At 43.2% G+C, this 16,852-nt stretch overlaps 1 protein-coding gene across 2 annotated transcripts in view; it reads left to right on the top strand.

Annotated features, from left to right (window-relative positions):
• Window positions 1-16,852, top strand: part of RUS5 (root UVB sensitive protein (Protein of unknown function, DUF647)) — a 108,310-nt gene that overhangs the window by 76,715 nt on the left and 14,743 nt on the right. For both annotated transcript variants that reach the window (XM_086528250.1, XM_086528249.1), the window contains 8 exons: window positions 11,255-11,301; window positions 14,150-14,228; window positions 14,331-14,403; window positions 14,472-14,561; window positions 14,634-14,693; window positions 14,777-14,890; window positions 14,978-15,038; window positions 15,119-15,240. In XM_086528250.1, coding sequence (XP_086384376.1) covers window positions 11,255-11,301; window positions 14,150-14,228; window positions 14,331-14,403; window positions 14,472-14,561; window positions 14,634-14,693; window positions 14,777-14,890; window positions 14,978-15,038; window positions 15,119-15,240 — 646 coding nt within the window. The remainder of the gene's footprint in view (window positions 1-11,254; window positions 11,302-14,149; window positions 14,229-14,330; window positions 14,404-14,471; window positions 14,562-14,633; window positions 14,694-14,776; window positions 14,891-14,977; window positions 15,039-15,118; window positions 15,241-16,852) is intronic.

Genomic DNA, 16,852 nt, shown 5'->3' with positions numbered 1-16,852 from the left:
AGAGAACAAACGGCTCTGGTAAGCTATGACATGGCCTTCTTGCATCAAGAGCGCACCCAGACTACGACCACTAGCATCACAATATACTTCGAATGACTTCTGCAAGTCCGGCAAAGTCAAAATAGGTCCCGTAGTCAATTTCTTTTTCAATGTCTGAAAGGCAGTCACCTCTGTGGCTCCCGACGAAAAAGGTACTCCTTTCTGTGTCAAGATATGCAAAGGGGAAGCAACCTCTGCAAACTTTCGTATGAACCGCCTGTAGTACGAACACAGTCCCAAGAAGCTTCGAACTTCATGGACATTCTTCAAGTCAGGCCAATCACAGATAGTCTCTATCTTGGCCAGATCCATTTGCACTCCTGCTCTGCTGACACAATGTGTCCCAAAAAGTGTATCTCTGGTAGGAAAAATTCACTTTTCTTTGCATTAATCACTAACTTGTGATCTCGTAATTCTTGAAAGACCTGAAGCAGATGATCTCTGTGTTCTGCCTCATTCTTGGAGAAAACAATGATGTTGTCAAAGAAAGTGCCAACAAATAGCCTGTACTCTCGAAAAATCCTATCCATCATCCGGTTAAATGTCGCAGAGCATTGGTTAAGCCAAAAGGCATCACCAAAAACTCAAACAACCCAAAAGTCGTTCGAAAAGATGTCTTGTAGACGTCTCCCGGCACTATCCTGATCTGATGATATCCACTCTTCAAGTCAATCCTGCTAAAGCACGAGGATCCCTGTAACCTGTCGAGTATATCATCGATCCTAGGAATCGGAAATCTGTTCTTGATGGTGATTTTGTTGAGAGCTCTATAATCGATGCACATTCTCCAAGATCCGTCTTTCTTCAAAACCAACAACACTGGAGAGCAATATGATGAAGTACTAGGCTGGACAAGACCCTTTTCCAAGAGGTCTTTCACTTGGTTCATAATCTCTTCATTCTGTGCTCGGCTCACACGGTAGGGTGGCCGGTTCGGTGGTGTACTACCAGGTATCAGATCAATGGTATGATCTTCAGGACGAGCAGGTGGTCACTCTCATGGCAGACCTTCTGAGAAGCAATCGGCGTGAGAGTGTAGAAAATCTTGGCGTTCTTTATCAAGTTTAGACATATTTGTCCTATCATCATCACTCAACTCTTTCATAAAGATCGAGTAAACAAACATATTGGATTTCATTAATTTTGAAATGGCCGAAGCCGATACAATAGCGACAGACTCGCCCTTCAGTTTAACATCAAGTACAATTGTTTTGCCCTTTTGTGTAGTCAAAGTCGCTTTTCTCGCCCGATAATCGACCACGGCGTTGTTCTTGTGGTACCAAGGAATCCCTAAGAGAACATCACAACCCTCCAAAGGCATTATGAAGAAGTCTTTATGCCCCAAATACCCCTGACAATGCAACCGAAGTTTGCCAATGACAGGTGTAATGGCTACGTCCTTGCTGGGTGCCACTAGAACTGCCTCTTCAAGTGGTCCCATCTGATTGGGAGTAATCTCGAGCCACGCCGCCAAGCTCGAGTCTGAAGAGCTAGAAGAACTGTCAGAAGAAGAAGAAGAAGAAGAACTAGGTAGGCCTTCAAACTTGACGCGCTTCTTCAGTTTCTTTGCCTTGTCGAATGTCGACCGACGACCCAAATATCCCGGGAAGTCAGTGCCTTTCTTCTGCTTTTTGCCGTGCTTTTTGTTCTTCTTTTGCACATCGAAAAGGTGAGCAATCCGTGCATCAACCACGTTCTCCAGTTCCTTCTCCGTATATTTCTTGGAGGCAGAAGATTTCTTGAGAGCGGGTTTCGGGAGTGGTGTTGTGGTTCTCTGCCACTTTGTCTGTACCTCTTCCAAAGAGGTATGGTTCATATATTTTGCCATCTTCGGGTCCTTGGCAAAATTGAGCATCATCTTTGTTGCATCATCAATCAATTTTCGACGCTCCATCTCTCGCTGCTCCGCTAGAGTAGGCCTAGGCGGGCCATACTCCGTGCCGGAATCTTCGTTGTGATCCCTGCTCGCCCGCATCTCCAGATGCAGAGGGAGTCGACTGATCATTGCCTGAAGCCATAGGTGCCGCGGAAAATTTTTTTCGGGGATCAGATTTCCCGTAGAAGAGAAATCGGCCGTGCTCTGATACCACTATAACAGACTTGGACACTTCAAGTCAAGAATCAACCGCGACAGCACCAAATAACAACTTCAAAACAATTCACAGATCACAATAAATTTGCACTGGCCCGGCGGAGTTTCGTGCCTAGAGATATTGGCCCCAAAGACTGGCGCCCCTTTCGGTATTTCTTTTTAATTAATCAGATCAAAGTACAAGAGTGTAGCTAGGGTTTCACTCTCAGACGCTGCGTCCAGATGCTCTGAGAAGTGAAGCCCTCTCCACATATTTAAAGGTACAGGGGATGCCCAAAAGCAGAGCCCCAAAAGCTTTTAAAATAAAAAGCATAAGAGCTCAAAAGCTCTTCTCTCTCAAGTTCTCCTTTTTTTTTTGTTATTAAAAAGCATTCTCTTCAAAAGCGAAATTCGCGTCGCTCATCATTTAATTTCAATTTTTTTTTTCAGCCTCCATAATTTCCGAAAATTAGGGTTTTTGCTATCCGCCACGTCATCACTTTGTGACATGAACCCACACAACTGTACACCACTAGAGGGGCATAAATACTGCCATAGGGGAGAGAGAGAGTAGTGCGTAGCGTGCAGGGCATCACTCCTGGGACCGCACTGTACATAAGAGGGAAAGGAAGCACTCCATAGCTCTTAACCTGTGATAGTTTTAAAAGGAGGCTCATCCCAGCTTAAAAATCAGCGCCCCCTTCTCTTGCATGAGGAAACTGCACAGAAATGTGCCACTTGGCACACTTACAGGTCATTTCTCGTTTCGGGGTTGCCGCCTAAAAATCTCCCGACCGGTTGCCCAGTTGACTTCAATGCAGAGTAATAAAATGTTCCCCTTGTCATTCCGGAGATAATGACGCGAACACATTTTTAGGTCCCAAAATAGCAGTTCCCTAAATTTTAGGAGATGCTACCATTGTATCTTTCTAGGTCATCCGACCCCCTTTGTACACTGCAACCACACCCATAATTGAAATGTAGCCTTTGTAGCAAAGGATTCCACTTTGGCTAGTCAATGATCCCACTTTGGCTAACCATAGTCCTTGTCCAACCTTAGTGCTCTCTTGCCCTCAGGCCTGGACTCCCTCTGAACAGTTCCACACTAGCTATGCAATGCAAGGCAATTAGATTTCCCGAGGGGTGTTTCCAAAAAGTGAAAATGAATAAATAATAAGAAAGAAATCAACAAAAAGGATAGATAGTAGTCACACGCTGGTGACATACCCCCCTCTTGAAATCTCAAACGTCCTCGTTTGCATCTATGTCGTACATGCTCACAGTCAACACTGATGTATTCAACACCTGTCGACACATGTACGACACATACATGCTCATTGTCAACCCTGGTGTATTCAACACCTCGTCGACACATGTATTGCTTGCGTGTGAACCCTGTTCCAATGACATAGTGGTAGCTTCGCACTCTGCCATTGCTTTGAGTCACTAACTTTCCAATGACAAAATGGTAGCTACACATTTTGCCACTGTCTTATAGTACACGTTGGGCCGAGTAACACTTTCGAGCATACCCAAACCGACAGTTTAAGAATGCAGTTACACATGTACCCTTTAATAGAAACAATTACTGTATCCTTGACAAACTGACAAAAAATACTCACTTCTATAGCACTAACCAAACTTTTGGACATTCCATAAGAGCAATTGCCAAACTGACAATCTGTACAGCTCTAACATTCATGTAACATGTACTTGAGCTCACTTTAAATACCATGTACATCATTTCTTTCAGAAGCCATTGTTACACTGACAATCCATGTAGCTTTGAAACTCAAGGGGTCAAGGTAGGTTGCAAATTGAAGGCTTCAAGGTAAAGTGATAACACAGTTGGTGACTCTGCAAGTTCACCTTCTTCCATCCACTTAGCATCCATTGGTGGATAGTTTCTGAACTTCACAAAGTAAGGCCTAGCAACCTTGCCTTTCACTTTTCTTTCTTTATGTGCCAAGATCTGTTCCGGGACCAAGATCTCGTCAAGTTCCTCGACTTCCGGCTGATCTTCAACTGGCATATCCTCTGGCACATCACCCACATAGGGTCTGAGAAGACTCACATGAAACGCATTGTGAATCTTCCAACTCTCAGGCAATTTCAGCCTATATGCAACATCATTGATTATGTCGCATACTTGAAAAGGCCCATAGTAACGCATGCTGAGCTTTGGAAACAGTCTTTCCTTGCCCTTCATCTTCTTTAACCTTGCCTTTTCAAAGCGTAGAAGCACCCAATCACCAAGTGAAAATACCACTTCACGACGGTGACGATTAGGTGCTTTCTTTTGCTTTGCCTGAGTCTTTTCTAAGGCCACTTTGACCTTCTTGTACATTTCATCCATGTCTTGAACATACTTGTCTGCTTCAAATATCTTGTCCTTTGTATGCAGCATAGGAGGAACTTTCTTGCCACCTTCAACTATCTCAAAAGGTGCCTTGCCAGTTGATGAATGCACTGTATTATTGTATGCATACTCCACCAATGGCAAATACTGCTTCCACTTTCCTTTATGCTCTAACATGTAGCACTTCAGCAGATCTAGGACAATAGAATTTGCCTCTTCTGACTGCCCATCTGTTTGAGGATGAAATGACGAAGAGAATTTGAGCGTTGTGCCCATATTCTCAAACAAGCCTCTCCAGAACAAACTTGTCATGCGTGGATCACGGTCGCTAACAATTGACTGTGGCATGCCATGATACTTGAAAATATTGCTCATAAACGAGCGTGCCATCTGATTTGGCTTTATCTTCTTCCTGACAGGAATAAAATGAGCCTGCTTGCTGATTCTGCAAATGATGGTCCAAATACCATCATTTCTTGTCTGCGTTCTCGGAAGATAGCAATACTTTCCCATGGTTTATCTGGAATAGGTAGTGGTTGCAATAACCCTGGTGCCTTTTGCCTGTCAAACTTGACCTTCTGGCATATTAGGCATTCTCGCACAAAGGCATCCACATCTCTTCTCAATGTAGGCCAGTAGAAGAATGTCTCAACTGCTTTAACTGTAGCATCGATACCACGATGCCCTGCATACGGTGGGACATGACTCTCTTCGATAACTCTGCGTCGTAATGGCTTTGTGACACACAATCTGCCATGCATCATCATGAACCCATCTTTGAGGAGATAGTGTTCATGATGTTGTCTATCCATTAGCTGCTCGAAGACCCTTGCAAAATCTTCATCATTTGCATACTGTTCCCTCATATCATCAAGTTCATGATGATAAGGAATTGACACAGCTGAAATTTGTGGCTTCCTTGACAAGGCATCAACCACAACGTTCTTCTTGCCTTCCACATGCACAATCTGAAAATGGAACATGGACAAGATATTTACCCATCGCATATGCTTCTCAGATAACTTTGCCTGTGTTAAGAAGTATCGCAAGGTCTGGTGATCCGTTTGGACAAGGAAATCTGCACCTAGTAGGTAGTGTTTCCAACTTAAGAGCGCATGAATGACGGCCTGCAGTTCTTTTTCATAGACTTGCATAGTCTTTTCTGGCCCTTGCAAGATTCTACTCTCATAGGCTACTACTCTGCCATCTTGCATTAGCACTGCACCAATGCTACTACCACAGACGTCACACTGGACCACAAATGACTTCCTAAGGTCTGGCAACACAATGATTGGATCTGAAGTCATCTTTTTCTTTAAGAGATTAAAAGCTGAAATCTCTTTTTGTGTCCATCTAAAGGTGACTGCCTTCTTTTGAAGAGCATGTAAAGGTGAAGCAATCTTAGCGAAATTTCGGATAAACCTTCTGTAATAGGAGCATAGTCCCAAGAAGCTTCGGACATCGTGCACCCTCTTCAAATCTGGCCATGACTTGATCGCTTCAACTTTTGCAGGATCCATTTTGACACCATCCTTTGAGACAATGTATCCCAAAAAGTGAATCTCTTCAAGGAAAAATTCACTTTTCTTTGCATTGATGAGCAACTGGTTGCGTAGCTCTTTGAACACAATGGCCAAGTGATGCCTATGCTCCTCTTCATTCTTTGAGTAGACTATCATGTCATCAAAGAATGTACCAACAACCTGCTGGTGTGGACGGAAATTCTGTCCATCATCTTATTGAACGTAGCAGGAGCATTTGTGAGACCAAAGGACATCACTAAAAATTCATAAAGGCCAAACGTTGTTCTAAAAGCAGTCTTGTGCACATCCTCTGATCTAATGCGGATCTGATGGTACCCACTCTTTAGATCTATCTTGCTAAACATAGCTACTCCTTCTAATTTGTCCAGAATATCATCAATTCTAGGTACAGGGAACCTATTCTTGATGGTATTCTTGTTCAATGCACGGTAGTCGATGCACATACGCCATGAGCCATCCTTTTTCTGCACCAACAACACTGGAGAACAAAATAGAGATGAACTGGGCTGAATCAGCCCTTTGTCTAACAGCTCCTGTACTTGGCTCATTATCTCTTTTTGCTGAGCCGCGCTAACCCTGTACGGAGGCTTATTTGGTGGGCTACTACCTGGCACCAAATCTATCGCATGGTCCTCGGGTCTCTCTGGCGGTAATCGAGACGGTAATGAATTGGAAAAACAGTCACTATATTGTTGTAAAAACATTGACCTTTCTTTATCTAACACAGATAAATTTGATTCATCACAATCTGACACTTCACGTGCAAAAACCAAGTACGCAGAAAGATGCTTTTTCATTACAGAAGTAATAGCAGAAGCTGATACAATGGGAATAGACTCCCCTCTAAGCTTTACATCCAGAATGTGAGTCTTTCCCCTGCTCTGTACAGTGATCTTTTTGTTGTAGGAATCCATGATTCCCTGTACGCGAAATAACCAAGGAATACCTAACAACGCATCACATCCGTCTAGTGGCATGATGTAAAATTCTTCAGCATCTACATAGGACTGGATATGTAGGCGCAACTTTTCGATGATGGGTGTCACAGTCTCTGTATGGGCAGGACATGCCAAACCTGCCTCTGTTGTATACCCCATCTCTTCAGGTCTGATTCTCAACTTTGAAGCCAATTCTGGGGAAATGAAGTTGGCTTTGGCACGTGGATCAAAGAAGATAAGGACTGTTTGATCCCTGACCTTTCCCCATGCTCTGCAAAGCTCACTTGCATCTGAATTTGGCTTGTCGCCCACCATATCTGGCACTAGACTAGCCATGGGCCTCTTTCCTTTCCTGTCCTCCTTGTCTTCAGAATCAGCTGGCCTTTTATTTTGAGGACAATTGTAAGCAATGTGGCCAGGCTGCTCTCAGATAAAGCATTTGTTCTCTGACCTCAGGACCTTCTTTTGCTCTTCCGACTTGCGCGGAAAACGTCTTTTCCATTTCTTTGCTGGTCCCTTTTCTGATTCAGCCATAGCTTTGCCTTTCCCTGCGTTGGCCGGCTCCTGAGTCGCTTTAGGAACCTCATTGGGAACGTACTTCTTCGCTGAATTTTTCTTGGCTGATCCTTCCTTGACGCGAGTGTTAAATTCACAATCTTCTCCCTTGAGCAAACCATTGCTAGTGTTTGCTACCTCGATGAGCTGCGTCAAAGTAGTGACTTTGGTCTTCGTGTAGTACTTTCTCAATCCTTTGGGTAGGCCACAACAGTATTTTTCAATCTGTTCTGTCAATAGCACAAACCTATAGGAAGTTACTGGAAGTAGAGCTTTCCAAAACTTTCGATTGTAGTCATCCAGATTCTTGCAAGTAGCAGCATTAAGCTGGTGCCATTCTGTCATGACATCTGCTTCAAAGTCATCAGATAACCATGTTGCTGCTGCAAAAATCTGCTTAAAGTAAATCCATGTGGACGGAGCTTGCTCTTGAAGCAATAAAGTTGTTCACCATTGTCCCGCATTCCCTGTCAAGAAAGTGGCTGCCTTGCGGACCTTTGAAGCCTCTGTAAAGTTTCCCCCTTCATAGGCCTTGTCAAACTGCTGGAGGAATGAGAGAGCCTTATTCCTGTTATCAAACCCTGTAAAGGTCGTGAATGCCACACCTTTGTCACCTTCTTTGTACGGAGTTGGCTTCTCCAGGGGCGCTAAGTTGTCATATGGAAGTGACTAAAACATGGGAACACTGTTAGGGTTCATCTGTGTTCCTTGGCCGCTATTAAGTTTGACCTGGAAATGCCATATTTGGCTGTTGATTTGTAATTCCAGCCATACCAAAATTTGCCTGTGGCATCCCAAATTGGCCCTGAGTGCTTTGAAACCCTGGTAGCATGCCCGTGACACCATACATGGGGTTAGGCATCATTGTTTGAGCACCCCCGAACACTGTTCCTGGCGTGTAAAACTGATTTCCAGGTGCATGACTAGCCATGCTCTGGAATACCGATCCACCTCCAAAATAGCCAGGATGTACTGAAGGTGGTGGGAAGACTTGTTGCATAGCCTGTAGGTTGCTTCCTTGCCCATTAGAACCAGCTATAGGTTGTTGAAAAGTGGCTGGTTGAACTGGTACAGCTTGAAAGACTGGCATTTCAGCCACCTGTTCTTGCACCTTAGGCACAGGTTTTGGAGACTGCATGGTCTTCGTCAAGTGTACAGGTGTTTCCATTGATTCTGCAGTATGAATCACCTGTGCTTGAGCCTTAACAGGCTTTTGAATATGATCCAGTGACCCAACTTGCTGAGACGGAAGAGGAGGTTGCAGAAAGGCTAAAAACCTCGGGTTCTGCATTACCTGTGTTAACATAGCCACAGCAGTAGCCAACTGGGTCCTGAATATATCATCATCCGTTTGTGGTGGTCTTGAGGACTCACCCACTTCATGTGTCTGTTGACCCTGTGAGGAGGAAACCTCTTCAGTCACATCATCTGGTCTGACAGCCATAATTGCAATTCCTTGTGTCTGGTCTATGATCCCCCGTGTCTTCAAGCCCAAACTGACCAAGGCTCACTTCTATGGGAAAGAGTGATTTATTCCCGGTGATGGAACCATGAAACCGGCCTGTTCAATCCAAAAAGGGCGGTAGACTTTAGACTTAAACCTTATTTGCTTTCACCCATTTAATTTGTCGTCCACTTTACCTGTACTTTCAAGACAACAAAGGGGAAAGGGATACAGGCTGCTAGAATGCACCTGTATGAGAAGACCGACACCAAATTGGCCCCTAACTTAGGCGCCCCTTTCGGTATTTCTTTATTGTTTAAAAGAGGGAATAAACGATGTGGTTCCCTACAAGCTGCCCCGCACAACCTTGGCTGAATTTAAACTGTTCTGGCCTGATTTCGGCAGCATAACTGTACTAGGACCCTTCACAGTCAGTATTCCCACGCATTGGATGACTTTCCCGACGCATATGGACACTTTACAAAACCTGGCGAGAATCTGCAGCACGCTGAATTCTCTGTTTTCTGCCCCGAAAATGCGCTAGATCACCTGTACAGCGGTCCCCTCGCGTCCCGGAACCTCCTGGGGGTATTAGGGTCCGTTTAGGGCCAAAACCCTAAACCTGCAAAAATACACAGCAGGCTGTAATTCACTGTTTCGGGCTCTGTTTTGCGTGCCGGTCGCATCCGTAGCAAGTCCTCGAGCTCCCGCACCTGTAGGGCTACTTGCCCTTTGAATCGGACGAGATTTCGCACGTGAAACCTCTCCGAATCACCTGTACCTGCGGGGGATTAGCCGCTAGCTAATCCAGTACTTGTGCAAGAGGCTCTTGCCTCGGCAATCGTGCATGAACCCACACAACTGTACATTGGTCAATTGAAAAGCCCACTAGAGGGGCATAACATACTGTCATAGGGGGGAGAGAGAGCAATGCGTAGTATGCAGGGCATCACTCATGGCACGGCACTGTACATAAGAGGGAAAGGAAGCACTCCATAGCTCTTAACCTGTGACAATTTTCAAAAGGAGGCTCATGCCAGCTTAAAAATCAACGCCCCCTTCTCTTGCATGAGGAAACTGCACAGAAATGTGCCACTTGGCACACTTACAGGCCATTTCCCGTTTTGGGGTTGCCACCTAAAAATCTCCCAACCGGTTGCCGAGTTGACTTCACTGCAGAGTAATAAAATGTTCCCGTTGTCATTCCGGCGATAATGATGCGAACACATTTTCAGGTCCCAAAATAGCAGTTCCCTAAATTTTAGGAGATGCTGCCATTGTATCTTTCTAGGTCATCCGACCCCCTTTGTACACTGCAGCCACACCCATAACTGAAATGTAGCCTCTGTAGCAAAGGATTCCACTTTGGCTAGTCAATGACCTCACTTTGGCTAACCATAGTCCTTGTCCAACCTTAGTGCTCTCTTGCCCTCAGGCCTGGACTCCCTCTGAACAGGTCAACACTAGCTATGCAATGCAAGGCAGTTAGATTTCCCGAGGGGTGTTTCGAAAAAGTGAAAATGAATAAATAATAAGAAAGAAATCAACAAAAAGGATAGATAGTAGTCACACGTTGGTGACATGTACTCACAAGAGGAACGATCACGTACAGTGGATGTTAACTATACCTTCGGATGTACCTTAGTGTGACTTACACGCAAGAAATGAAAGCAGGATATCTTGGAAGTTTGAGAGTCATGATCTAGAAAAGGATCATTTGTGGGCTCCAACATATCGAACAAAAATGCAATTGCTTTTATTAGCAATTGAAAAGATCTATGTCAGCATTATTTACGGGTAGCTTCAAGGTGATTGTGCTGCCAAGCACTACTACAAGAGAGAGCCATTCCAGAAACCAGGAGTATGTCACTTGTGTGTGAGTTCCAGAATATTGGAATAAGGAGCCTTGTATTAAGGCAGAGGACGGTTATCAAAGGGGGCTAATAAGTGGCATCTAGCATACATAGCTAGACACTTGAAAACTGGTAATTTAACAAAGAGTTAGGCCATTAGTGGGAAATTGTGCAAATTATTCTGGAATTTCTGGATTCTAATGATGTTGTTTACTCATAAAGCCTTTCATTTTATACCAGCCTTTGAAGTCGTTAGTCTTTTCTTCCTTCCTTTAATTGTCTTACTCTTATGTGTGTAACGAAAGAGGTATAGATAGAAATAGAGGAACATGCTCTAATTTTAGAAAGAGAGGTTAGAAAGTATCAGGCTGTTCTTGTAGTTTGACTTGTGCATTTAAGATGTTTGTAAATTTAAGACCATACCTTTCATTTCAAACGTTGACATATGCAGATGGGTTTCCAAAGATGGGCTTGGAGCATTCGGCCGCCTTTTTGTGGGTGTGTAAATAACTCTTCTTTACAGGTTCTTTTCAACTTATCGGTCTATCGGTCACATTTTTAAATAAGGGGATGGAGTTGTTTCCATAAAATCCAGGGCACCAAATTTAAAATCAAGTACTGTTAGCTCTCCTGAACAAAACTTGACATGCAGGAGCATGCCAGTGAGCCAAGTGTGATGCTAACTGGCCATCAAACAAAAATTGTGCTAGGCTTTTGCATGAAAAATGGAAGATACTTTGGCACTATGGATGTACATGTAAAGCCTTCTTAGAACCTCTGGAAGAGTATAATCAGTCAGAATTTGTCGAAAAAAAGTCTTTTTTTGGTTGGTATTGCATGGTGTATGTCAGCACTATGCCAGTGCTGTTGACAAGACAGGACATGAAGTTGATTTGTGCCTACAATCCTTTCAAAGGGAGATGGATGGTTGTTGAATCTCTCATTAACAGTATGAGTTCGCTACCATCTATGCTTACCTTTCCTTAAAGGTCAAGGGTTGTTTGCGACATGATATGGCTTCTAACATTGGCTGCGGTGTGCACTTTTTCTGGGGACTCCAATAATGGTCCTTAATGCATTAAGTATTAACAGTTCATGCCATTCACACATACCATTCTCATATGCTGGCAAGTGACATCTTGCTTGGGATTTCATGGCTGCATCAATAGTGCTTATGTATTTCTTGCAACACACCAACCTGTCTATTTTTAGCTCCTTTCCATCATACAAGCCATAACTGGATAATTGGCACTTCATGCAAGTTAGTATCATGCCTTGGTTTGCAACATGGGAGTTCATTATTGTTTGCAACTGGTTGATTGTCTCATCTTCGGAGGAATTTTTCCTTATCTGTGATGGTGGATCCCCGGGGTCTTTCCATGAAGAATACGTTGGTTTCTGGTGCCGTAGTATTCCGATTTTGATATTTCTAGCTTTGAGTACAGCTATTTAAATTGCCTTAGGAGAGTCTCAAGAATGGCACAAGAAAGCAGGGGACATGCATCGACGCAAGTTGCAGTTAAAAGAAGGTCATTGGGTGCTTGAGAAGGCACACTTAACAAAGATGAAGGGTAAGACGAAGCTTTATCCAAAGCTGAGTATGCAATACTATGGGTCCTTTCAAATCTCCAAAAAAATCAATGAGGTGTCCTTCAAACTGAAGTTGCCCGAAACTCGAAGGATTCACAATGCATTTCATGTGAGTGTACTACGACCTTTCAAGGGTAGGGTGCCAGAGGACAAGGAACCTGACTGCAACGTGAGGTAGAAGAAACCAACGAGATTCTTATTCCTGAGCAATCCTAGTGCACAAGTAAAGGAAAGTGAAAGTTGAGATGGTTCAGAAATACTAGGTCAAGTTCAAAAATTACCCGGCTCTTATGCGAAGTGGGTGGAGGACTACTTGACAGAGATTTTGGGCGCCAGCTTTCGTAGCAGTGTGCTTTTGTGTGCCTTTGAATAAGAGGCCAGGGATTAAAGATGCAGATTAATGCATATGGTTGTAGTGTGCAGAGCGACTCTTTGGCAGTTGTATTTGTTTAAGGATCAAGAATAGAAGTAGTGCAAGGGGCCAGCGCATCTAAACGGAGAACTTCATTACTTATTGCTCTGTATTTGAACATTGGCAATACCTCCTTCTGGGATGTTGGTTTTTGGTTGCTTTTTTGGCTCCATACAACTTGTTGCTAACCAAAAACAAGTCACTTGTCGCTTATCTTGGTACCCCATAAATTGATTTGGCTAGTAGTTCTTTCCATTTCGAAACTGTACATTGGACTTTGCTTTTTCTAGCTACATTAACTAATCTCTTACCTAGGAAAGCATACTTCTTGGGACAAAAAGGGGTGACTAAATAGGATGATCTTGTGGATGAGAGTGGGCAATCTATTTCATTTTGTATTGCTCGACATAGTTTTTGGTTTCAGTAATCACTACAGCCCTCTTTAGTATCCTATTTGTGATTGGCTTCGACCCTATCTACCTATTCCTCCTTTGAACACACAAGCTAGATTGTCTGATTGGCAGCTTGTGATGTTCTCTTTTCTTGCATTTCAGCTCGGCAAGTATATGCAAAGTTACAATCACATTCTTGGGTTTTGGAGGCATGCTATAGTTTGTGGTATATGAAAAAAAACCATTTCCTCTAAGGAATATTTGGTTCTATGACGATGTCTTGTTGATGTAATTGCAGTAGGAGTTGTGCTTGCGAAACACAAAATTTCGAAACGCATGATGTTCATGTTGGCGACATGTGGACTCTTCTCATGCACATTTGCTTTGGTTCAATCCTTCCTGGGCATTGCTTTTGCGCGTTTCCTTTTGCCTTCTTGCTAGATTCCCCATTAGCCCCTTTGGTAAATGGTTCTGGCTGTTTCATATGCTATTCAACCCATCTATGGATGCTACCATCTTCTTCACTTGGGTTTGTTATTGGGCTTTGTGGTCTATTTGGAGTTTCAGGAATCATCTTTTACTCCTTAAATCTCCAAGAGATCCTTTTCACTTCTTTGATGCCTCTTTGGCGGTCATTACACTCTCTTTCACCATTCAAGACTTTTTTCAGAAGACGCTAGAGTTGTTTTTTGACTGCTTTTAGCTCCTCACTGTCTCAACCCTCTTCTTCATGGTCTGAGTGCACGATTCTACTTTGTAGTATGTACCTCCTTGTGGGTTTGTTCCTCATCTTGAGGTTTCCCACCATTAATATAAGCATTGCAAAATTGTGTGTGAGCATGTGCTCGTGCGTGTTTCATCCAAATTGACACTTGATAACTGTTCTCTTTTGTTTGGTTTGGAAATTATTTGTGTATGTGCACCCATGTTACATGTACATATTGTGTGGCAGGTGGTCGATTTGGAAGGGTTTTTGATGATGATCCCAAGCAATGGAGGATGTATGCTGAGTTGATTGGTAGCTTTGGCAGGTCAGGCTAGCATGATTCATAAAGTTTGCATTTTATTTGTTTTTAATTCTTTTGAGGCTCATCCGTTGTGTTATTGTTTTGAAAGCTTTCTCACTTACACAGTGTCTTTGAGCTTATCACTCCTGTAAAGCCAGAATGGTTTTTTCCCCTGGCTGCTTTAGGACGTCTCACTAAGGTAATTGATTCTCTACTACCACAAATGCAACAAAATTGAGGTGAACTTGATTAATGGTTTTCAAACAGGCAGTAGGCAAAGGGCTGAAAGATCCCTCTTTCCGGGTAATCCAGAATCATTTTGCAATTGCTGGAAATATGGGAGAGGTTTCTGCCAAGGTAAAGCTGTAATCCTAAGCAGGCGTCATGAGAGCAGCAGATGAAATACTCTTGCACTTTTTACGTTTCTAGGAAGAAGTTTGGGAGGTGTCTGCGGAGCTTATTGGTATTGCCTTTGGTGTGGCAATTCTGGTAAGTTTATGCTGAGGTTCAGACATGTATAACTTTCTTCTGAACAGATTAATGTGGTATAGTAGTTGTGTTGTGAAATGCAGTCTTCCCCTGGTGTAGCATCCTCATATTCAACGTTAGTTCTGTCGTGGGCTACAATACGAGCTCTTCATTTATATTTACGATATCAATCACTTGCATCTCTGGTATTTTCAACTGTAGGTAACGATGTGATGAGATTTTTACCTCTTTTTGGTTTTACATTGACATGAATTTGATGGAATGAGCTCAATATTTGTTTCTAGGTCAATTTCAAGCGAGCTTTTATAATGGCAGAACTACACATCATGGACTCCCCTATTCCAGGTGTGTGAAATTGCGATTTAAGTCTTCTTTTCACAAAACAAAGCAAAATGTACTTGCTAAAGTATCCCCCATTCTCATAGGTTTGACAAGTTGCAACATGATGGAGAATATACTGCTGCCTTGGCAGTTCACAAAGCCATACCTTCACCTAGGTTGCTCTTTGAAGGATGCAGTTGATGACGGTTTGACATCGATGCAAGAGGTATGCACCCAGATAAGCAAGCATGTTTGCACCAGATCACTTGCTAGAGAATGGTTGCAACAGGGTAGGGAAAAGAACTCAACATAAAAGACCAGAAATTGAAGCGAGCTACACTTTTATGAAGAAAAAACACACTCCTGGCTACCTCCTTAAACCTGCCCTTGTTATTTGCCCTGGCTTGGCTCTGGATCTTGTGTCTCAAGGCCTTGAAAAACTTTCTCCCATTACTCCCTTACCTTCTCTTTCTCCAACCATGTAGAGATGCTTCAGTGTGGGTGCTCTTGAAAGATATCCTTTTAGGTGAGGCTTGTGTGTTTTGGACGATGATGCTTGCCTCATCTTTTTATAAACTACTGGATGGGTCTGGAGTTGTAGAGCTTCACCATAAAGAAATCTAGCTAGTCAGTGATGACTCATAGTTTACATTTTCAGATGCTCTACTCAAGCAGGCTTGAGATTGTCCCATGTGGCTCTCTTTGGCACGATACCCAAAGTGGATTGTAAACATGTAGCTAATATGTCCTAGAGGTCAAGTTGGGCTCCAAAGGACGTTAATAAGTATCTTTCTTGCTTTCTTTCTTTCTATGTCAAGTCACAAAAAATTACGGCTTATACCCTCTTGATCTTACAAAATTTTACAGAGACGGCAAAACTATTTGTTCAAATTACAGCTGAAAGCCACCTCAATGCTCTCACATGGTGGTCCACTCTTCTGTTGTACAACAAAACGCCAACTAAGTGGGCCAAGTTCAAGCAACTGTTTACTTCAGTGTGGTTGACACAACAATATGAGGTCGATGTCATTACAGCCTGGAACCATATGAAGATGCGAAAAGGTTGACACTTGGGCTGCCTATAGTGAATGCTCATTTTTGCCCAAGTGCTGCTTTTCGAACAATGTCTTCCATGGTCCAGTTGGAGTGGTATGCTGCGGATTGACCAAAGAGATCTGATGATACTATTTAAAACATAGCTTATGGAGCATGCCATGGATAGTTATGCTACAGGCAAGCCAGTGTCCAAGGCATCAAAGAAAGATTCTTCTAAGGAAAAGAAGAAATGCAAGAAGCAGAAGAAAACTACCAGGCCTAAACTAATAGTAGAGGAACGTGCTGAATATACAAGCAGTGCAAAGAAAGAAAAGGAGGAGAAACCAGAGGGTAATGGACAGAATCTTTCAAGAGCACAGAGTTTGTGGGCACATTCTTTGACGACATTGTTGTTTTCTCCAAGAATGAAGAAGAACATCGCAAGCATTTGTTAGAAGTATTTAATGCACTACGCAAACACAGATTGGTGATCAATTGGAAGAAGAGTGATATCTTCTTGCCAAAGATACACTTCCTGGGACACATTGTTTCGTCCAAGGGTGTTTGCATGGATGCAACTAAAGTGACGTCCTTTCGACATTGGCCTAGATTGAAGAATGTACATGATGTGAAGAGCTTTTTGGGATTATGTCCTTACTATCGGCGGTTGATGAGAGAGTTTACGAAGAATGCTTCACCGTTGCATGCCCTTACTCATAAAGGGGTACCATTCACTTGGACCTCCTACGAGTGTAGCATTCAAGCGACTCATGCAGAAGCTGACTACTAGGGAAGTTTTGATT

The sequence above is a fragment of the Adiantum capillus-veneris genome, chromosome 14, assembly GCF_014529385.1.
Source record: "Adiantum capillus-veneris isolate H3 chromosome 14, ASM1452938v2, whole genome shotgun sequence".
NCBI classification, from domain to species: domain Eukaryota; kingdom Viridiplantae; phylum Streptophyta; class Polypodiopsida; order Polypodiales; family Pteridaceae; genus Adiantum; species Adiantum capillus-veneris.
The sequence above is the reverse complement of the archived record's forward strand: the minus strand, read 5'-3'. Positions and strand labels throughout refer to the sequence as shown.